Source organism: Canis lupus, chromosome 26, assembly GCF_048164855.1.
Source record: "Canis lupus baileyi chromosome 26, mCanLup2.hap1, whole genome shotgun sequence".
Classification (NCBI taxonomy): Eukaryota; Metazoa; Chordata; class Mammalia; order Carnivora; family Canidae; genus Canis; species Canis lupus.
Genome location: NC_132863.1, coordinates 39,906,399 through 39,929,039, shown reverse-complemented (window position 1 = coordinate 39,929,039; position 22,641 = coordinate 39,906,399). Strand labels below are relative to the sequence as shown.

The following is a 22,641-nucleotide window of genomic DNA, read 5'->3' as shown; positions in this document are numbered from 1 at the left end:
CCAGGCCTCCCTCTCTTCCCCCATTTCTAATGCTCTGACTCTGGATTGGTAGATGTCGTCCATTCCCTCTGCACATGTTTTGACATAATGAATACTTTGAGGCTCTTGTTCTGTCTCTAGCAGGCTAGGGCTCAGGCCCGTGATTTGAATTTAGTCCTGGGTTTGGTGAAAACGAGGCACGTGAAACACTCACGTCGTAGTGAGAGAGATGCCCAAACTGGGAGAGTCTAGAAGTCCACAGAACAACCGAGGGTTGGTCCAGTTCATCACCACTTGCTGTGTTCTGTCTAGAAGTCATTATTAGTGTTTGTGTGCCTTCATTCTAGTGCCAGTTCTACTGACTGCTACCATGACAAAATTTAATTGAATGCAAGAATTAATTAAAATCAAACCCTATGCAACCTATTTGAAAAAGTTGTTTCACCAGAAATAATTGGAATGCTACGGAAAATCTTGACAGTTGTAAATTATTAAAAAGACACATTGGGGCAGCCCCGGTGGCGCAGGCGTGATCCTGGAGACCCTGGATCGAGTCCCAAGTCAGGCTCTCTGCATGGTGCCTGCTTCTCCCTCTGCCTGTGTCTCTGCCTCTCTCTCTGCGTCTCTATGAATAAATAAATAAAATCTTTAAAAAAATTAAAAAGACACATTGAATTATGTGAAAAGTATATGTTACTGTGAAAAACTCTGAAAGCCTGGAGCCGTACACTCATGGTTTCATTAGTGTCTTTGAGTGCTTCGTAAAAGTAAAGAAGCTCAAGCTAGCAATCCTACTTTGTGAATGTTGGGTTTTTGTTGAATGAATGAGTACAGGGAGGGAATAGAAGATTCATGATTCCCATCCCACTTTTGCTCTCATTGCTGGATAAAATTATACTTTACTGAGGAGGCTTGAGAGTCCTCTTTACTTCCTTTCTTTCTCGGCTGAACGTTTGTAGGTTAAATGGGCTTTTTATGAAAAGCCAATGACATTAAGATTTCATGGTATTGCTCCCTTGTGCAAGAATTTGACCCATCACCAGAATCAAGGCCCATCTCCTCCCCAGGCTTGTTCATAGGACTGACTGGCCCTTCCAATTTTGTCTCTCACTGTCCCTGTCTTCCATGCGGTGCTTCTGGCTCTCCTGAAGGAGGTGCAACCTGTAGCCACACACAACACATAGACTACTCACATGCACCACTTTCTCCCATCTCATGCTTTCCTTTCATGGGTTACTGGTAACCAGTGTCCTTTATCTGGCCAATTGCCGTCTCACCTCTCTTGCAGAGTGTATGTTGGCAGCTCCCTTTCCCCATCCCTTCATTTATTGTTTACTTGTTGCCTCCTTCCTTCCATGGGGATGTGAGTTCCCTGTATCCCCCACCTCTGGATCACCTGGCCTACACCAGGCATTCAGCAAATGGTGCTTCAATGTTGAATTCATGATCAGGAAACTTCTGTATGCTGAGCAGTCTTCTAGGTCCTCTTCCAAAGGGAAGATTTCCCTCCTTTCTGTTCCTTAGCACCCTGGACTCACCTGCATTATTTTACACACTATTTTGTGCTAACAGCATCTGTCTGGCTCTTTTTCTTACCAGCTCATGGGTTTGCAAACTACAGCCTGGGAGCCAAATTCAGCCCACCATTTTTTTCTGTTTGTTTTGTTTGTTTTGGTATGGCCTGGTTGCTAAGAATAGTTTTTAGCCTTTGATGGGGAATGATTGTTGGCAGAGTTGGAACCTTGCCTCTTGGCCTACAAAACCTAAAGTGTTCACTGCCTTGACCCCTCACCAGCACATGTTTGTTGACTCCTGCTGGAGACCAAGCATTTTTTTCTAGGATAAGGGGACTGTCTTGCATCTTTGAATTCCCATGACATAGCACTCAGTAAATGTTTTTTGGTGTTGAACTGAACTCACTGTGTTTTTTGTTTGTTTGTTTGTTTGTTTTTTAATTCATGCTCTGGAGTCAGATAGGGGTGTGACTGACCTGTTCTAACTGTGAGGCTGGGGAGTGAGGTGGGGATGGCACAGGTCCGATCCTACTTCCTTTGTCTGAAAACTTCAGACGATAATACCCGTTTCTGATAGTCAATGTGAAAACTAAAGGAAGCTGTCCCTGTGTCACTATATATACAGTGCTTATTGCAGGTGTAGTGTTTACTGTTAGCTGTTCCTGTTTATCTAGATAAACATTAAGCTGAAGTTGTGTGGTCTGATCATAATCACATAAAATATATAGCAACCACAAATTTCAAAAAAAATCAATCATTTCAGGATGACTTCTTTCTTTTCAGTGGTTTCGAAAATTAAGAGTTGACCTTCTCAGGGGGTCGGGGTGGCTTGGTCAGTTTAGCGTGATCTCATGATCTCGGCCCTGGTCATGATCTCCAGGTCACGAGATGAAGCCCCACATTGTCGTTGGGCTCCATGCTCAGCAGAGTCTGCTTGTGAATTTCTCCCTCTGCCTCTCGCCCCACACAAGTGTGCACACGTGCTCGCTCGCTCTCCCCCACTCTCAAATAAATAAAATCTTAAAAAAAAAGAGAGAGAGAGTTGGCCTTCTGTCCATGGATCTGACTCTTAATTTTATTCCCCTTTTCTGTGTTGTTTTTTGCTTTCTTTGGTTTTGAGGTTGAATGAATCTCACGGTACCAACTCAGAAAAGCCTCTAAGGTGCCATTAACACAGAAGGCCTTCTGTGAGTGGGTGAGATGCCCCTGGGCTCTCAGAGGTGGGGATTCATTCCTGGAGTCATCTCTGTAGCAGCTGAATCTCTCCCTGGAGAGGCAGGCGATGCTGATGAGCTTGGCTGGGCCAGGGAGAGACATCCTTCTGGGTGTGCCATGTTGACCTCGCAGGCTCGTGGGCACTCTACAAAGGCACGAGGACTTGAAACGCATTCATACATGATGTATCTTAGACCTCTTTCCTTGCAGGGACGGTGAAGGTGAAGAGCTCCAACATCCAGGTTGGAGATCTTATCATCGTTGAGAAGGTAGGTGGGATCCTGTGGTTTGTGAGTGGTTGCTGTGTGAGTGTGTAAATGGGAAGTCATTGAGCCACTTCATAAATCCTCGCATGTAATTTGTTTATCTGGTAGATGAACTCAATGTAAGCTTTTTGGGATTCTCTCCTACAGCTTTGCCTGGGGAGGAAGATTTCTTTGCCATGAGACACCCACAAAGAATACTTTTTCAAGTGTACGTATGCTGGTTAGCCAAAAATTCTGCTTACAAAACACAAGTACAAATTTTGATTTTGTATTTGATGTATTTGTTTTGGTGTCTTTAAAAAGAAAAAAAGCAAAAAAAAGAAAAAAAAAAACTTGCCATAAAATCTTTCCTAGAAGTTTGCTTGCTGCATATGCATATAGAAATATTTGTCATTTACCATTTGAGCAATTTTAGTTTGCGTTCTTTGACTTAAACATCGTGTTTTCCTGTCATTTTGTAGGGAGCAGGGATGAAGTATAATGTGAGAATAATAAGAAGGCCTGAAAATGCGTTTTTAAAAAATAGCGCCATTAATACATTTGTGACTTCAGCAAACACTCACATCTCTTTTTGCCGCCTGTTTGGAAGGCAGTGGGTTTTGGGGGTGGCCCTGCAGAGGCTTGGAATAATATTTGATTAGAAAAGGATTGTATGGTAACTTGTTTCTGTAGGAAGTGAACTATGCTCTCTTAAAAGGATTAAATCCAAGAACTCAAAGTCGATTTGAGGTAAAGTGAAGCTCTTCTGGGTGGCAGCTCTGAAGAACCACACAAACCCTTTATGTTATTACATACTTTTCTGTTCATAATTAAATCGGGGCTGCCGTTGGCTTACATGGAGAATGGCTTTTGTTGCTCCTTACTACTTGACTTCCTTATTAAAATTCCACTCAAAGCCAAACATCAAGCCAGAAAATTGGTAGGAGCAGAAAGCGTGAGCGGAGCGTGTGTGTGTCTTTGGTTTCAGCAGACCGCCTGGAAGAGGGCCAGCGAGGGTCGCCGGCTGTAGGGCCCCGGCCCTTCTGGCTGGAATTTCAGGAGGTGATGGTTGGATTCTCCAGAAAACTAGCAGCTCTCTTTCCGAGATAAGATTTCAATCGGGGATTAGTCAAGTAACAGCAGCGTGCAAGATTTTTCGGATTCAAAACAAAATAAATCCTCAAATCTGTCTGTGACAAAGGCAGAGACGTGAATGAGGCTGTGGGTCTCGGTGGCCCCCCTCCCCGCCGAGGGGCCCCGGGGGCGGGGAGCGGAAACCCCACACACGGCTATTCACCGTAACAGTCTTTCTTTTCATTACACAGAACCAGCGGGTCCCTGCTGACATGATCTTCCTGAGGACATCAGAAAAAAACGGTAAACATCTGGGATCAATTTTGAAAATAACCATTAACCTTTCAGTGGTAATTTGGCAAAATAATCATTTGAAAATGGAACAGAAGTAGATGATCATTTCGGAGCCATGGAGGCAAATCAAAAACATCTCTTTTAATAGAGCCGTCTTTTTTTTAAAAAAAAACAAAAAACAAAAACAACAAAAACAACAAACGTTTTGGGTGCTCGCAGGTCAATAGATTTTGATCATCACAAAGATACAGTTAGTACGGCCCAGGCCGAGTCCCTGCTGGGGGATCCGCACGCAGTGGCCATGGTTTTCCTCCCTGGGCTGCTGTTGGGCTCACCTTCAGGGCTTGGCAGGATCGGGAAGCGCATCCCATAAATGGAAGCACACAGAAACCCTCTCTCTCTTCTGTGGAAACACCAGGAGATGTGTGACCGTAGAGAAGTTGGGGACAGAGAGAGGTAGGTGGCCTCTTGGGCCATGCCTGCCCTTACCCCTCAACTTATTTATTCTCACAGCCCCCTTAGACCTGAGCGGGCTGCTCAAGGCTCCTACAAGACCTACTCATTCCCAATTCTTTCCCAGTGTGTTTGACCCCATGGCCTGCCCACCCCATCTGTTGACTCTAAATCTCCCCACTTTTTTTTTTTAATTTAAGCTGTTTTGAGGAAATAAGGCTGTTTTTCTCTCACGTACAGACACAATCAGATCTTTGACCATCTGAAAAAAAAAAATCACATTTCTATTCCTTCAAGACTCCTGGAACCTACTTTATTATGAGTCAAATAAAAGTATACATGAAATTTTATGCTAATGATCAATTAAAGTATCCGGAGATGAAGAAGAGGATGCTAGATTAAAAGTCTTCTTTTAAAATCTACTGCTTTGTCCTCAGTTGGTTCTCATGTCCTTGTCTGTGAAGATAGAGCATTATGGATTAGGGTCCCTGAAATGCTCCCTCCCCGTCCCCCCTCAAAAGATTAGACATGCTTTTCCTGGACAGTGCCCAGAGCTCTCAGCTGCAGTGTCTGCGAATTCACTGCCTTCTGGGTCTGATGAGATACACGGCTGACTCATTGCTGGGACTTGCACATCAGACTGAAATAGGCATCCACATGCAAGTGGGTAACGAGCATGTGCTTTTGTAGCACTTTCTGCACTTTGAGCAGTCTGCCAGGATCCGCTGTGGAGTCCTCACTACGTGAGGTTGGTGCTGTTCTGCCCATTTTTACACTCAGGGAAACCCAAGTAGTGAGTGGTACAGCTGGTCTTGAACCCAGGAGTCTGATTCCTACCTGACAAGGTGTCCATATCTCTGCCCAGCATGGCCTTGAACGCCAGCTGCTCTGTGCTAGCCACCATGCTGCGGGTTCTGGCACCCTAACTCTTTACAGCAAGCTCCTGAGGTCTGTGTTCCTCCTCATGTTATAGACAGGGCCCGCTGGTGTTTAGCAACATCAAGAAACCAGCCCAGGTTCCTACTGTGAGTGAATGATGGAGTGCGGATTTGAATTCAGATCTTCTGACCCGAGAGCTTACAGAGGGAGTGGGAAGTGGGGCATTCGTTTTCCCTTTTGGTTGTTGGCCATCGATTTGGAGTTTTGCAAAGGCCAGAGCTGGAACTACTCAGAGCTGCCAAGGGAAGGATCCTTGAATCGAAAGCAAATAGTGCCCACCCTCATCCCACAGGGTCTTGTTTCCTGCGGACGGATCAGCTGGACGGGGAGACAGATTGGAAGCTGCGGCTCCCCGTGGCTTGCACGCAGAGGCTCCCCACTGCTGCCGTGAGTAGCTTTCCTGCAGAAGGACAGACTGACATTGGTGTCCTTGGAGGGCTCTCAAATCAGAGGCCCTTGGGGCCTGGATGTGGGATGTCAGGTGTGAAGGAGGGCTGATGGGACAGGGTCCCGGGGGGCCTAGAGCACCTGTTGTTTCAAGTCATGTGGCTGAGCGAAGTGCAGGTGGGGTGCTTTTTGGAGGGAAGCTCAGTATCTTAAGAGGCCTCAACAAGGTGCCTAACGTAAAGCTAGAAGGTAAGGCGGGTGTATCGTTCCTCTGCACAGGGCCTCCTGAGACTTCTCGTCTTACTGAGAACCCATACCACAGTCCTTTCCTGTTGGCATCAGGGGCAGGATGGTGCCTCTTAGGATTTCCAGGGGCTCCTAACTATAGTTAGAATCTCACTGCTCTAGAATTCCTGGTTAACATACCAGTAAATGTGAGCACTGCCCTAATGATCTTTCATGGCCAGTGACGAATGAAATAGCACCGGTGCATTGTAGAGCAGTGAGTTTCTGACTATGGTTAGGAGCCCCCTGGGAATACTTAAAAGGCACCATCCTGCCCCTGAGATGGGGTAATCTAATGAGAGGGTCCTGATTTTTCTGGATGATTCATTTTAACTTCCTGGTAAGATCTCTCCAAAGAAAGCTTTCTGATCTTCAAAATGATTTGAAGGATTCTCTTTAAGAGACCGTCTAGAAGAGCTTAGAATCATGAAGGAGCTTGCCTGTGTGCTGCACAGAGTTGCAATTTTTGGTGTGTGCTGGGGATGCATCAGTTCAATAAACACACATGTTGCCCCCCCCACCACGCGGCCACCCCAGTCTGGCCTGGGCCTGGACTGGGGTCCCAAGACGGAGGAGATGCCACTGTCTTTGCTGTCAGGAAGCTCTTCTTTACTGGGCTGGAGGGATCTGAGTAGGGAGGAGCAATTTAGCAAAAGAACTATATGAAAGGATGACCTGGGCATCACATGAATATATTCTTGTTTTTTAAAAAAATTAAATTGGGGATTCCTGGGTGGCTCAGTGGTTTAACGCCTGCCTTCAGCCCAGGGCGTGATCCTGGGTCCCGGGATTGAGTCCCACATCGGGCTCCCTGCATGGAGCCGGCTTCTCCCTCTGTGTCTCTGTCTCTGTCTCTGTCTCTCTGTCTCTGTCTCTCTCTCACTCTCCCCCCATATCTCTCATGAATAAATAAATAAAATCTTAAAAAAAATAAATTAAATTGTATGGAAAGCTGTAGAGGAAGAAGTCAAAAGTCTTGCTCATGGCCTCTGCCCCAAACCTTACCTGCTTTCCTCCGGGGATCATATAAAGTCAGTGGTGATCTTTCCAGACCTTTGCCAGCACACTTTCCTACAAATATATAACTGTAAACTTGGTGAGGAGAGCTTACCTTATACATATATGGGATCACGCTGTATTTGTGATCTGCAACTTTTGCTCCTGTCTACTTTGAATGTGTCTTGGGATCTTTTTTTTTTTTTTTTTTTTTTTAAGATTTATTTATTTGAGAGAGAGAAGGGAGATGGGGCAGAGGGAGAGAGAGAAAGTCAAGCCCCCCGCCCCCCAATGTGGGGCTCGATCTCATGACCCTGAGATAACGACCTGAGCTGAAATCAAGAGTTGGACACTCAACTGACCACACCACCCAGGCACTCCTCATGGCCTTTTCTTATTAGTACATAGAGGCCACAGAATAAACACATCTGCATATGGGGTCCCCCAGCTAGTTAGTAGAGGGCTCAAGCCCTGCCTATGGGGGCAGCCAGTAGCCTCTGCCCACCTCCCTGTAGCCCAATCTCCTGATTGGAGATTTTTTTTTCAGTTTTTTAATTGTGGTAAAATACACATCAAATTTATCATCTTATCCCTTTAAAATGTGCAGTTCAGTGGTGTTAAGTACATTCACATTGTTGTGCAACCCTCACTCCCATCCATCTCCATGCAAAACAGAAACTCTATAGCCATCAAACAATTCTCCGTTGCCCAGTCCTTGGCACCCACCATGTACTCTCTAGATATGAATTTGATTGCTCTAGGGATCTCATAGAAGTGGAATCATACAGGATTTGTCCTTTCATGACGGGTTTATTTCACTTAGCGTCATGTTCCAAAGGTTCATCCACGTGGTAGCCTGTGTCAGAATTCCCTTCCTTTTGGAGGCTGGACAATATTCCATTGTATGGATGTATCCCATTTTCTTTATCCATTTATCCATTGATGATGCATGGGTTGTTGCCATCTTTTGGTGGTTGTGAATAATCCTTCACGAACATGGCTGTGCAATATCTTTGAGGTCCCACCTTCAGTTCCCAGCAAGAGGACTGCTAATTATACAGTAATTCCCTGTGAAGTTTTCAAGGACCCACCATACTGTTTTCCAAAGCAGCTGCACCATTTTACATTCCTACCAACAGTGTACGAGAGTTCCAATTTCTCCACATCCTCACCAATACTTTTTTGAGAGTAGCCATCCTAATGGGTGTGAGGTGTTCTTTTTTGCCTTTTACTCCTCTGCCTTTTCCAGGGCTTTACACAGAGTAGGGCCCAATAACCACTTGTTGACTGAGCAAGGATTTCCATTGGTACGAACAACTCTTGGAAACTGCAGTGTGACAGAAGGGGGACCTTGGCTGTCAACCAGTTTAGGAAACACTGGGTGAACACAGATAAACAGGCATCTTTACTGTGGAATCTGTCAGGGTGTTGTGGGATATTGTGTGTAGCGAGTCCTAAAACTTCATTCATAGAAATTTTTTTTCTTCTTTTTTCCACTGGCCCTGTAGCTTTGAGAACCTGTTTGCTGTTTGGGAGATAGAATTACTCTTGAAAAATAGTGGGGGGGGGGGCTCCCAAAATCTCTTTAATCATGAACTTTAACTCCATAATGTTCCCTCTGTTGAACAGGATCTCCTTCAGATTCGATCATATGTCTATGCAGAAGAGCCAAATATCGACATTCACAACTTTGTGGGAACTTTTACCAGAGTAAGTAGGCTGAGCCTACCAGCCTCGAACAGCTTCAATTACCTCACAACATAGAGTCAAGTATTGTTATAATTAATGTTACTCTGTTGTGTGAGGGCAGGTACTCTTCTGTCCCCTTCAGACGTATCCATGACCTCTTCTACTCACTGAAGTCCTGGCTGGCATTGTAAACAATTTTTAAGCCACTTCCCAACTTTTAAGGATAGAAATTTAATTTGGATTTAAATTATTTGAAGACTCTGGGATAATAGATTTATAGAATCCAAATTAAATTCATGGTCTCTTTCTAGAAGCCATAGGACTGGCCAGCAAAGTGCTGTTTTTGTTTGATTTGCTTCTGCATTTTACTTCTTCATTGTAAGACATGTCTTCAGTATTAGAAGCCTGTCCTTCTTCAATCATGAACAGCTTTTTCATGTATTGCCATGGGGATGAAAACCATGCCAAGGACAGTGGTTTATGAGCTTGATCCTCCTCTCCTGGCTGAACTATGGCTTTCCAAGTAGGGGTCATCCTCTCTTCCTCTCTTAGGAAGAGCAGGCTGGAAACAGCCCGTGGGTTCTCTCAAATCCTCGGTAGGTAAATGCACGTCTGTTGGTCTTTTCCAGGAGGACAGCGACCCTCCGATCAGCGAGAGCTTGAGCATTGAGAACACGCTCTGGGCCGGCACTGTCATCGCGTCGGGTAAGGGCGCCCTTTTCTGAGGAATGTGTTAGCAATTTGAAAAGGAAAGAAAATCCTTTTGTATAATTAGAATAATCATCTGTCAGTTGGGAAAATTAGTCGTCGGTCAAACAGTGTTTTCCACTTGCTCCAGCCCCTCCAGGGAATCTGACTGACATCTAATTGCCCCTCGGACACTTGTATACGCCTGTAAGAGAAGCTGCTCTGGCCGGTGGACTGTTCTACAGCATCCACTCTGGGAATAGCCCTTAATTGCCACCTGAGATTGACATTCTAATCTCTACCAGAAATTGGGCCAGCCTGATGTTCTGGCTGGACATAGTGTCCGTGGGGGCTCTTGAGCTTGGTCCTGCCCAGTCAGGGGCCCTGGTGTCCAGGAACGGGCCACTGGGCCTGAGCTGGAGCCTTGGTGTTAAACACCAGGATAATGTGGAGATCGGTGCCTTTTCGTTTTGAAAGCTGGAATGAAACTGAGCAGAAGTGTCTCCAGGGGCTGAGCAGTGTCTGCAGCAGCAGGGGTTGGTATCAGTGGGGTGCTCCCCCCATGCCTTACACCCAGTTCACTTACCCCTCCCAACATGACCATGCGGGAGGAGTGCGAGTAGTACTCCCATTCTGTGGGCGAGGAAATCCAAGCTCAGTGAGGTTAAGTAGCTTGCCCAGGGTCACACAGCCAGTTAAAAGGCAAAGTTGGGACTTGAACCCAGGCACTTTGCTCCAGCAGCGGAATGTACTGTGCAGCTCTTGTTATTATCTTATGTTACATATATTATGTGACAGTGTATACTACTATTAACAGAAAATCACACTACTGGCAACATCCTGTCTTTACTGTTGGAGGATCACTTTTTCCCTCCCAAGCACATCTCCCTCCTCTCAAATTGTGTTCTTTTGCTTGATGCTGCTTTGCGGCTATTTGGTACAACAGATAGTCAGGATGCTCTGCGGCTGGGGAAGGGGATGCGGAGCTCAGGCCAGCACAGACTAGACCGGGGCCGCCTTGCTCACCATCCACAGACCAGACGGACTCCTTCCTGCAGATGGACAGAGTTGAGCGCTCCCTTTAGGCTGTCTGCCATTTTTCCTCTTCCATCGCCTGTCTGCATTTGCAGCCTCATCTGGAGTGTCCCTCAATTCCTCCTGATGGCTAAAAAAGTGAGAAATGGGTCCTTAAGGTTCTTCCCGCTGCACCATGGCCTCACCCACACCTGAAGCCACGCCCACACGCCCACACCCACCAGCACCTGGAGCAGCCCTTCCCCACCGTGTGTCTACCCACCTCTCCCAGAAGTGGTTACTCTTCCTTCCCAGTTTTTCTCCCCTCTGAAGTCATTTATTAACAACTATTCCCTTTATTTTTAGATTTATTTATTTATTTATTTATTTATTTATTTATTTATCTATCTATTTTTTAAATATTGTATTTATTTATTCATGAGAGACACAGAGAGAGAGAGAGTCAGAGACACAGGCAGAGGGAGAAGCAGGCTCCCTGCAGGGAGCCTAACATGGGACTCGATCCTGGGACTCCAGAATCACGCCCTGGGCTGAAGGCAGCGCTAAACCACTGAGCCACCCGGGCTGCCCAATTTTCAGATTTAATAAAAAGAAGATTTTATTTATTTATTCATGAGAGACATAGAGAGAGAGACAGAGACACAGGAAGAGGGAGAAGCAGCCTCCCTGAGACTTGATCTTGGGACCTGGGATCTTGCCCTGAGCCTAAGGCAGCTGTTCAACCACTGAGCCACCCAGGCATCCCTATTTAAAAAAATTTTTTTTAAGATTTATTTATTTATTCAAGAGAGAGACAGAGACATAGGCAGAGGGAGAAGCAGGCTCCCTGCAGGGATCCCTATGTGGGATTCGATTCTGGAACTCCAGGATGACACCCTGAGCTGAAGGCAGATGTTCAACCACTGAGCCACCCAGGCATCCCTAATTTTTAAAAATTAAAAAAAATATATTTTATTTATTCATTTGGAAGAAAGAGAGCACGAGTGGGGGGTAGGGGTAGTGGGAGAGGGAGAAGCAGATTCCCAGGTCCGCATGGAGTCCTTGCAGGGCTGGATCCCAGAACCCTGAGATCATGACCTGGGTGGAAGGCAGACGCTTAATCCACTGAGCCACCCAGGTGCCCCTAATTATTCCTTTTAATCTTTAATAATTTGTCAGAAAAATAAGGAGCCTGTTTTGATTTGCATTTCCTAGAGTACCTGGAAGGTTGGCCCTCTTCGTGGTCTGTGTGGTCTCTTCCTTTGTCCTGGACATTCTGTGCCCTGAGCTGTTTTTCTGTTGTGGTTCTTCTGATTCCCTTATTTGTTTGTGAGAGTTTCCCATTTCTGGTTTTTGAAAAGATTTTATGGTCTATTTGATATGCAGCAGTTCCATGGTGTTATTATTCTTGTTAGGTGATAGAAGGTCTCTTGTTACGGTTTTGATGTTTATTATTTCATTGTGAATATGGGGACCACTGACCATAAATGTTTTGGTCAGTCTACTTTGTTTCTTCTTTTTCTTATTAACTTGTAAGCATGTAGGGAGAGTATCAAACTGTCATCTCATGTGTGATGCAAATCTCTTTTCAGAGTTTATTGTTTGTCTTTTGTTTTTGTCTTTGATGTGCTTTGTTTGGTTTTTCCAGATAGAAGTTCTAAATATTGATGTTGTCCTCGTTTCCATAGAAACAGGATTCCTAGGGCAAAGGGCATATACATTTTACATTTTGGTTCGCCTAGCAAACTTCCTTCTTCTGAATCACACTCCTGATAACCTGACCTTATATGTGCATCCTTGCCAACACCATGTTCAGTTGGACTTTTAAATTTCTGCCTATGTGATATATGTTGAATAAATATCTAACATATTGATTTGCTTTTAAAAGTTATTTGTGGGGGTTCCTGGCTTAGCTCAGGTGGCGGAGCATGTGACTCATGATCTTGGGGTTGTAAATTGAAGCCCCATGTTGGGCATAGAGATTACTTCAACATTTTTTTTTAAAGATTTTATTTATTTTTTTGAGAGACAGAGAATCCCAAGCTGCCTCTGCACTGAGCATGGAGCCTCATACAGGACTTGGTCTCACAACCTTGAGATCATGACCTAAGCTGAAATCAAGAGTCAGATGCTTAGCTGATTGAGTCATCCAGGTGTCCCAAAAATAAAATCTTTTTTTTTTTTTTTTTTTATTCATGAGAGACAGAGCGAGAGAGGCAGAGACACAGGCAGAGGGAGAAGTAGAGGTAGAAGCAGGCTCCATGCAGGGAGCCTGACGTGGGACTTGATCTTGGCACTCCAGGATCATGCCCTGGCCTGAAGGCAGGCACTAAACCTGCTGAGCCACTCAGGGATCCCCCAAAAATAAAATCTTAAAAAAAAAAAAACAAAAACAGTCATTTGTGAAGTTGGACTTTTTTTTTAATGTTCCCTCTTCATTTGCATTTTTTAAAAAAGATTTTATTTACTTCTTTATTTACACCCAGAGAGAGAGCACAAGCAGGGGGAGTGGCAGACAGAGGGAGGGTGAGAGAGAAGCAGGCTCCCTGCTGAACAAGGAACCTGATGGGGCACTTGATCCGGGGACCCTGGGATCATGACCTGAGCTGAAGGCAGACACTTAACTGACTGAGCCACCCAGGTGCCCTCATTTGCATTTTCTAAAGTGTATATGTGAACTGTCAGTTTATGCCCTGTGTCCATTTTTGCTGTTGATGAGTTCATTTAAAAAATGATTTCTAAGAACGCTTTGTCCTAAGCATAGTATCCTTCTGTTTGTTATCTTAGTTGTAATTACTATCTCCCAGTTGACCCCATTGGTATTTTGGCACAAAATTGAAAATTTGTATATCCTCGAACCAATTGATTTTTTTTCCCCTTATGGTTTCTGGTTTTTATGACATGCTGAGAAAATCTTACCTGCTTTAAAATTAGAAAATACCCTGATTTGGGGGGAGGATGCTTATATAGTTTCATACTAAAATATTTGAATTTATCTAGGTTCATGGAGTGAAGTTAGGAAAACTTACCAGCAGAGGGGCCTTACCTTGGCTCTAACCTGAGCACTGGACACTTGTGCCCAGTCTGTGCTTGTGGCTCTGTGCAGACACTGCCCGCGGGGACAGGAGGTGTGTGGAAGGAGAAAGCACACACCTTGGGATGGAGAACATAGAGGGTGTGAATGGAGATCAGAACATGAGGAGGTAAAATTCAGAGGCGCCTGGGATGTGCCCCTCTCCTTACCAAGCAGGCACGTGAATGGTACGCACGTCATTTCTTGCAGGCAGACATTCTTCTTCCCTTTTATTGAAAGGTAGCACGAATACAGAAGAGTAACTGAATCCCAAACAGTACCAATGCTCAGATCAATAATCAGGATTTTGTCAGCCTCCCAGAGGCCTCCTAAGCTGACTTCCAGTCCCCTCCCGCCCCCCCCCTCCCGCCGCCTCATACAAGGGAAACAGCTACCTTTTTTTTTTTTTTAAGATTATTTGTTTATTTGAGAAAGAGAGAGAGAGAGAGAGAGCAGAGCTAGGAAGAGAGAACCTGCGTGGAGGGGGAAGGGTAGAGGGAGAAACAGACTCCCCGCTGAGCAGAGAGCCTGATATGGGGCTGGATCCCAGGACCCTGAGGTCATGACCTGAACTGAAGGCAGATGCTTAACCGACTGAGCCACCCAGGCACCCCTGAAAAAAGTTGTAAAGGATTCTTAAAATTCCATTCTAAGTACAGTCTGTTCCCCAATGTGAGGCTCGAACTCATGACCCTGAGATCAAGAGTCCCATGCTCTACCGAGTGAGCCAGCCAGGACCCCCTAAAAAACTTTTCTTAATGTTCTCTATGTAATGCTGCCACGCTGCATTGCTAGGTCTCAGTGCTGCAGCGGCATGGGCATGCCGGAAAATCCTTGCCTCCACCCTCATGGCATTTGTAGTTTAATCTTAATGCAAATTATAGAGGAGTTGAGAGGAAATGGGGGCCCTCTCTGAAATCCCTCTGAAGCCAGTATGAAGGGAAGTGATTGAAGTGATTGGAGAATTCTGAGTTGGAGGGACTTGTCAGCTTTAATCTCAAGAGAGGAAGGGTAATGAGTCTTTTATTTATCAGGTTTTTTATTTACGAAATGTTTTGCTGCCATTCTCTTGTTTTGGTCTCAGATCATTAAATGGGGATTTAGTGGAATGAAGAGTTGAGTCTCAGAGAGGTTAAGCAACTCACCTAAGGTCATGCAGCCTAGGAGGTCCTCCTCCTGGAAGGAAGAGAGTGGAGAACAAGCTGGGATCTTGAAGTTGGGAGAAAAGATTTCAAAGTTTGTGATTGGTGGGAAGAGAGAGCGCAGTGATTCCAATGACCTGGTGGCATTACCCACCAAGCCCTTCAGTAGGTTTTGGAGTGAATCTGAGAAGCTGGATGTTTACTATTTCCTAGTTGGCCTCAGTTTCCCGTGCTGCTCAGTGAGTAGTCACCTGACTGCATTCTCATCCTGATGCAAGCATGAAGCTCTTTGCAAGCCATTTCCTCTGGTGCTCCACCCAGGAAACGGCCATCGTTAGGAATCTTAATTCTGTGAGATTTCACCTCTCTCTTCTCCTTATAGTCTAACTCCCGTGTTTTGGTTACTCTGCTGTTACCACTTGGAAGTTTAAAAAGAAATGAAAAAGCTTGCCAGGCGGTGCTTAGGGTCCAGCTGCGTTGGCTGGCCTCAGTGTGTAGAGGATGCAGTTACCATGGCAACCCTGCAGTGTGGGCTGAGGAGTCATGGGGTGGGATGGGGGAAGGATGGGGGAGGGATGGGGAGGGGTGGGAGGGATGTGGAGGGATGGGGCGGGAGGGGGGAGGGATGTGGAGGGCTGGGGGCAAGATGGGGGAGGGATGGGGAGGGGCTGGAGAGGGATGCGGAGGGCTGGGGGAGGGCTGGGGGAGGGATACGGAGGCTGGGGAGGCCGGGGGTTTGGCAGAGCAGGTGTTAGGACGGAGCCCAGTTCTTTGCAGACTCTCCAGTTTGTTGTGCCTTCCCTGACCCCAGTCTGTAGGCTCAGTCTGTGGCCCTGCAGGCCGTCGCGCCATGTGCACCAGGCTGCACGAGTTTTTGGACCCCAGCTGGTCTAGACCCTGTTTGACGGGACTCGTCCTGTGGTCACATGCTTGAATGTCGCGGCCCCATGTCTAACTGCTAAAAGCTCAGTCTTGGGGGTAGCATCTGTCCTGTCGTGGACTGGGAACAGAGGCGTCAGAGAGTGGGCACTGACCCCAGGACCACGCTGTCATGGAGAGGTAGGGAGAACTTTGTGTGCTACCGACCGCCGCAGTCTGACCTGGAGACAGCAGCTGGCCGGGTGGAGAGGATTCTGCGCTCTGTCCCCTGCCAGGATGAGAGGGGGGCAGGGGGCAGAGGGGGTGTGGAGAGGCTCAGGTCAGGAGGTCTTGAAGGGGGGGCGGGAACCTGCCCCTGGATAAAGGGCATGCCCATGCTTGACACCTGCTGGTAATACCGTGGGGAACACGGACTCAGTGTCACCAGATTTCCCAATTTTCTAGGAGAAGCCAGGATTCTCAGGTTCCTGTATTTAAAAGTTGGCAATGACCTCAGAACCTTTAAAGCCCAGTACAGACCAAACCAGCACGCGCGTGTGGTTTCTCTCTGGGTGACCGTGGCCGGCGTTTGGATCTCGTGGAGGTGGCTCTGGCCTTGGGCACAGGCAGGCCTGGGGAGAAGGGCCGCTCTCATTTCAGCCTTGGGGGAGGCCTCAGGGTTGGCCGGTGCCAGTGGAGGCCCTCATTATTAGGAACCCTCTTGAACCCTGGACGTCGGTGACGGAGACCGACCACATCTGTGCAGCAGCGAGTGCAGTGGCTGCGTGGCCGCCCCGGTCTGACCATCTGCTGTGGCCGCAGGCCTGCGTTCACGGGGCCACCATCTGCCCAGGAGCCAGCCAGGGGGCCCGCCCCGGCCTGCCATCTGCTGAGCCTTCCTGGAAGGGAACCGCATTATGTGCATTAAGCTTGGAGGGGGGACTTCAGTGTCTCCTCCCGGGGCTCTGTCGGGGACACACGGTCCCTTGCTTCACCTGGGCTTGGGCTCTGACCAGCTCTGTGGGAAGCTCTTGGAGGCTTTGTGTCTCCTCGGGGGGAGGAGAGGTGAGGTGTTTGCTGTCCCCGCACAGACCAGATTGCTTGTGTTCCTCGGAGCCTCCCTGAGGGCTCAACCGGGCGGGGGTGGGGATGGGGGTGGGGGGGTGTCAAGCTCCTGCTCAGGCGTCCTCAACCCCGGGACTGCTTCTCTGCCCACCCAGTACCACCGGGCAGTCTACTCCAGCTCCTTCCCAGTCTGTTCCTCTGCCTGATTGTCGCAATGGCACCTTCCATTGTCCGTGATGACCTCCTTCTTGTCTCCTCCCTTCATTGTCTGTCTTCCCCACTGTGTTGAGCGTTTGTGTGGCGTACACTGAAAAGGGGAGACAAAGGTAAATTTTTAATAGGGTTACCAGGTTCACCCCAAAACAGATGGCTCCCCATCTATATACTCCTGCCCACTCCAGTGAGTTACGACAGGGCCCATGTCTCCACCTCTCGGATGTTATCAACCTGTGGAATTTTTGTTGTTGTCCTAGAGATAAAAGTGGCTTATTTTGCATTTCTTTGATTATTCAGGAAGTTGAGCATCTTTTCTAACGTTAACTGGCCTTTTGTGTTTCTGTTATAAGTCATCGATTTTTAGAAAGATTGATAATGGGGGGAAGGCAGAGGGGGTGGGGGAGTTCTCAGGAAAGGGTTGTCGTCCGGACAGACATCCCCCAGGTATTCTAGAGTTAGACACAGAATCCGAACGGAATCAGACTCAGCGGGAAGAACGCTTAAGAAGAGTGTGTTTGGAAGTTTCCACAATAGCTTATGAAGACTGGAATGTTCTAAGCGCCTCTGGAAGCCTCTGAGGGCAGCGGCATGAAGGCCAGACCTCTGCCCCCCCCGCCCCCCCGCACCCCTCAGCTGTCAGGCCGCTGGACCCGTAGACCAGCCCTGAGCAGCAGACCTTTGGGCGACCACGAAGGCGCTCGGTATCCTCGCTGTGCCTACTGAGCGCTTGAAACTGTGGCCAAAGTGTAGGGAAGACGGGGGACTGGATATACTAGTTCCGGTTGAATTTAGATTCGGATGGCTGCCTGTGGCTGGTGCTCCAGTGCAGGTGGCCGGGGTGGCCGGGGTGGCTGGGGTGGCCCGGGGACCCTCATCCACATTAACGTTTCTTTGCGTTGTGTTTAGGTACTGTTGTGGGTGTTGTTCTTTACAGCGGCAGAGAACTCCGGAGTGTCATGAATACCTCAAACCCTCGAAGTAAGGTGTGTACGCGGTCGTAGGACGCATTTCCTCGTCAGAACTTTCTGACCTGACGTCCCCTGATGCTTGGTGTTGGCGGGTGAGGAGTGGGATTAAAGACAGGAACACCTAACCGTGTTACTTCCTTTATATAAGCTTGCTGTCTTCTCACGTGGGTGTGTGCGCACCTGTATCCACACGCATCCACCTAACTCCACACGCATCCGTGTACCACATATGTGTGTATTCGTATGCATGTATGTGTATTCATAAAATTTTTAAAGATTTTTAAATGTTTTCTTTTTTTTTTTTAATTTTTATTTATTTATGATAGTCACAGAGAGAGAGAGAGAGGCAGAGACATAGGCAGAGGGAGAAGCAGGCTCCATGCACCGGGAGCCCGACGTGGGATTCGATCCCGGGTCTCCAGGATCGCGCCCTGGGCCAAAGGCAGGCGCTAAACCGCTGCGCCACCCAGGGATCCCAAGATTTTTAAGTTATACACTTGAGTACTGACTGTGCGCCATGTGTTGTGCTGCATCCTTCACATGCACCCATTTAGTCCTCCCCCCCACTGGCCTGTGAGCCCAGGTGCTTCCATAGGCTCGTCTGAGCCGGGCAGTGGCCTTGAGAAGCACTGGGTCCTGGCTTCCTGCAGGGTGAGGAAGGGGCAGGCTCAGACCCAACCCCCAAACCCCCCAACTCTCCCCCCAGCCTTTTGTCCCCTTCCCCTAAGACTGGCTGTGGCATGGCAAACGGGATTGGCTCTACTATCTGCTTGGCGGGCCCGTTATCACTCATTTCATGTCATGACCTGACCCTCCCAGCCCTACCCCTCCTCCAGTTTTTTTGTTTTTTTTTTTTAAGATTTTTATTTATTCATGAGAGACACACAGAGAGAGGCAGAGGGAGGCAGGCTCTTCTCAGGGAGCCTGATGTGGGACTCGATCCCCTGACCTGGGATCATGACCTGAGCCGAAGGCAGACGCTCAACTGCTGAGCCACCCAGATGTCCCACCCCTCCTCCAATTTTTAAGACTTAGCCAGAAATTGTAGAATGATCTCCTTTGTCAACATCATGAACAGACACTATATTTCCCAACTTCTGGTCATTGCCACCCACTGCCAACGACCATCGTTACAACTAGAATGCCATTTATTCCGTGTTTTTTTTTTTTTTTTTTTTTTTATTCCGTGTTTTAGCCTTATCCTAGATCACGTTTCTGTGAAGTTATGGCTTTGGTGTGCTGGTTATGTGTTTTTGCATCCACATTAAAATAAATTTGTAATTATTAAAATCATCGTGTTCATTAATGCAGCCTGTAAACATCTGATACCACCAGTGTACATGCCCTGAACTGTCAGGAAGCGCTGAATCAGTGCGTGGTGCAGTTCCGAGAGTGTGAGACTGAGCTGTTTTACAGGCTGCAGCAAAAGATGGTAGAGGTCCCTCCGTGCTGAGCACCACCAAATGCAGTAGTAACCTGCTTATGTGTTTCCAAGTCTAAGTCTTCTTCTTCTTCTTCTTTTTTTTTAAGTCTAAGTCTTCTTAACTGTTAAATTAAAAAATTGAAATCAGAATTCTTTGAGGTCTGTTGGATGTCTGTTAGGAACCCTGGCCCTTGGAGCCCAGTGCTCTCAACCAAAGATACAGGGTTTGCTTGGTCCCACTGTCTCACGTGGGGGGCAGGTGTTCTTGAGTGAAGGACCAGTTCTCCAGGTGGGCTCTGGGTTGCACCAGCTAACCACAGGCTCCCTTTGTGCATCGTCCCACAGATTGGCCTGTTTGACCTGGAGGTGAACTGCCTCACAAAGATCCTCTTTGGTGCTTTGGTGGTGGTGTCACTGGTCATGGTTGCCCTTCAGCACTTTGCTGGTCGTTGGTACCTACAGATCATCCGCTTCCTCCTCTTGTTTTCCAACATCATTCCCATCAGGTAAGCGGAGAATGAGCCATGACGTTTTCTTCTCTTTACTCTTTGAAGAATGCTGACGGGGGACAGTCAGGAATGTGAGCCACGCTCTGTGGTTCTAGCAGCAGAAGTGCACTTCCCCTCTGCACCAACCTTCCATGAATTAGTCTTTGCCCAAAAGATCTTGCCTTGCCGACTCAATGCTAGGATGTCATGTAGAGTCCATCTTACCTACCAGCTCAGGAGGTTGGTGGTGGCACGGGAGTGCTGTTGTGGAGAGAGACCCTGGGCTCAGTGGGAAATACTGTGATCGATGAGCAGTGGTGGCACATGCAGTTGTTTGCATGCCTCCCTTGGAGGCTGAATAAATGCTCTTATAAAACGATGTAAATAATAGATTGTCTTAGTAGGAAAAACCAAAGATTCACAATGGCAGAAGAATAGGGTCAAAATCACTTCTAATCTCACAACTAAGTGATAAGTGCTTAATTTGCTACATATTTTTTCTAGCCTGCTTTCTGTTTTAAAGGGGGATTCTTTTAACTCTACATAGAATCTTTTTTTTCTTTAAAGATTTTATGTATTTATTCATGAGAGACACAGAGAGAGAGGCAGAGACACAGGCAGAGGGAGAGACAGGCTCCTTGCAGGGAGCCCAATGCGGGACTCGATTCTGGGACCCCAGGGTCAGGCACTGGGCTGAAGGCAGACGCTCAGCTGCTGAGCCACCCAGGCGTCCGTACCTTTTTTCTTTTTTTTATTTTTATTTTTATTTATTTATTTTTTTAAAGATTTTATTTATTTATTCATGATAGTCACAGAGAGAGAGAGAGGGGCAGAGACACAGGCAGAGAGAGAAGCAGGCTCCATGCATCGGAAGCCCGATGTGGGATTCGATCCCGGGTCTCCAGGATCGCGCCCTGGGCCAAAGGCAGGCGCCAAACCGCTGCGCCACCCAGGGATCCCCCCCCCTTTTTTTTTTACAGAGTAATGTGTTGCAAATAACTTTGCACATCACATATACTGGCACCCCAATATATTTTAGAACTGTTCTATTTGTATATTCTAGGCTTAACTATTTAGCTTTATATTGTTGGGAATGTTTTTCCTACTTTTCCTCATTATTGATGTTTAGTAAGTCATTATTAAAATAAATCACATTTTTTTCCCTGAAACTTCTAGTACTTATAATCTCTATCTTAAACTCGATATATTGCATTATAATTCCTCTTGCTCTTTTGCATATTTATATCAGCCCAGCTAGAATTCATGTTTTCCTGAGGATAGGGATTGTAGTTTTGATACCATGGTGTCCCTAGAACAAGGCCGCTCCCCCTACTTATGCTCTCTCTCCCTGACAAATAAAATCTTAGAAAAAAAAAAAAAGTAAGACTAAGACAACTACTTTTTCAGTATTTTTTATTTTAAAAAATATTTTCTTTATTTATTTGAAAAAGAGAGAGAGAGCACACATATAGAAGGAGGAAGGGATCAGCAGACTCCCCGCTGAGCAGGGAGCCCACATGGGACTCGATCCCATGACCCTGAGATCATGACCTGAGCTGACTGGCTTCACCAACTGAGCCACCCAGGCACCCCCCTTTTCAGTATTTTAAAGGCATTTTAAACTTTCATTGTTCTATTTTAATCTAAAACAGAATAGCTTTGAAACAGTGATGATTTGTTCAGTGAGATATCCGGTAGTGCCGCTGACTCTTGTTACATCTGTGGATCCGGCCACAGGGGTGTGTTTCTACAGGGGGGGATTCCAAATGTTATGGCACAGATGATGTGTCATAGAGTCCTCGCCATCTTCAAGTAGTCACAAGGAACCCCACAGATATCCCGTTAACCTGTTGGCTCTGATTTTCTGACTAGCCTGCGTGTGAACCTCGACATGGGCAAGATTGTGTACAGCTGGGTGATTCGGAGGGACTCGAAAATCCCCGGGACTGTGGTTCGTTCTAGCACCATCCCTGAGCAGCTGGGGAGGATTTCTTACTTACTCACGGACAAGACAGGTGAGCTGTTTCTTGGGCCTTCACAGGCTTCACGGTGAGAGCAAGGGCTTGGATTCTCTTTCTGGAGAGGTTTGAGATGGATGCTTGCTGCTGTTTTGTTTTCTTCACCTTTTTCATCTCCTGTCCATGTTTGTGTCTGCTCAAAGTTCAGATTCCCTCAGGATGGAATCTAGGGTAGATCATGGGCCACTGTCTCAGCCAATGGAATGAGTCAGGCCCCCTGACTGACCCTTCTCTGGACCATCCCAGGGAACGAGGGTGATCATTTTCCCCACGGAAACCCAGGAGGGCACTTTCAAAAGAAAAGGATTTCAGATCTGGGCCCATCAAATACTATAGACATCTCCCCAGCAGGGGCAGTGCTGAAACCAGTGTAGCAGACAGAGAGTGGGAAACTCTCAGAAAGTTTCAGCCGCCCTTCGTGTGAATAGAAGCCCCAGGATGTTGACACAGTTACTCAACTGTCTTGTGTTTTAGGAACTCTTACCCAGAATGAGATGGTTTTCAAACGGCTCCATCTAGGCACCGTGGCTTATGGCCTCGACTCAATGGATGAAGTTCAGAGCCACATATTCAGTATTTATACCCAGGTAAAACCTTCTGTTTTGATACCTGAAACAAT

At 46.9% G+C, this 22,641-nt stretch overlaps 1 protein-coding gene across 1 annotated transcript in view; it reads left to right on the top strand.

The window, feature by feature from the left end:
* ATP9A (ATPase phospholipid transporting 9A (putative)) overlaps positions 1-22,641 on the top strand; it is a 133,226-nt gene that overhangs the window by 50,403 nt on the left and 60,182 nt on the right. The window contains 9 exon segments of the mRNA XM_072801448.1: positions 2,919-2,977; positions 4,279-4,330; positions 6,006-6,100; positions 9,011-9,091; positions 9,700-9,775; positions 18,032-18,108; positions 19,862-20,022; positions 21,877-22,019; positions 22,497-22,609. Of these exon segments, the coding sequence (XP_072657549.1) occupies positions 2,919-2,977; positions 4,279-4,330; positions 6,006-6,100; positions 9,011-9,091; positions 9,700-9,775; positions 18,032-18,108; positions 19,862-20,022; positions 21,877-22,019; positions 22,497-22,609 (857 nt within the window).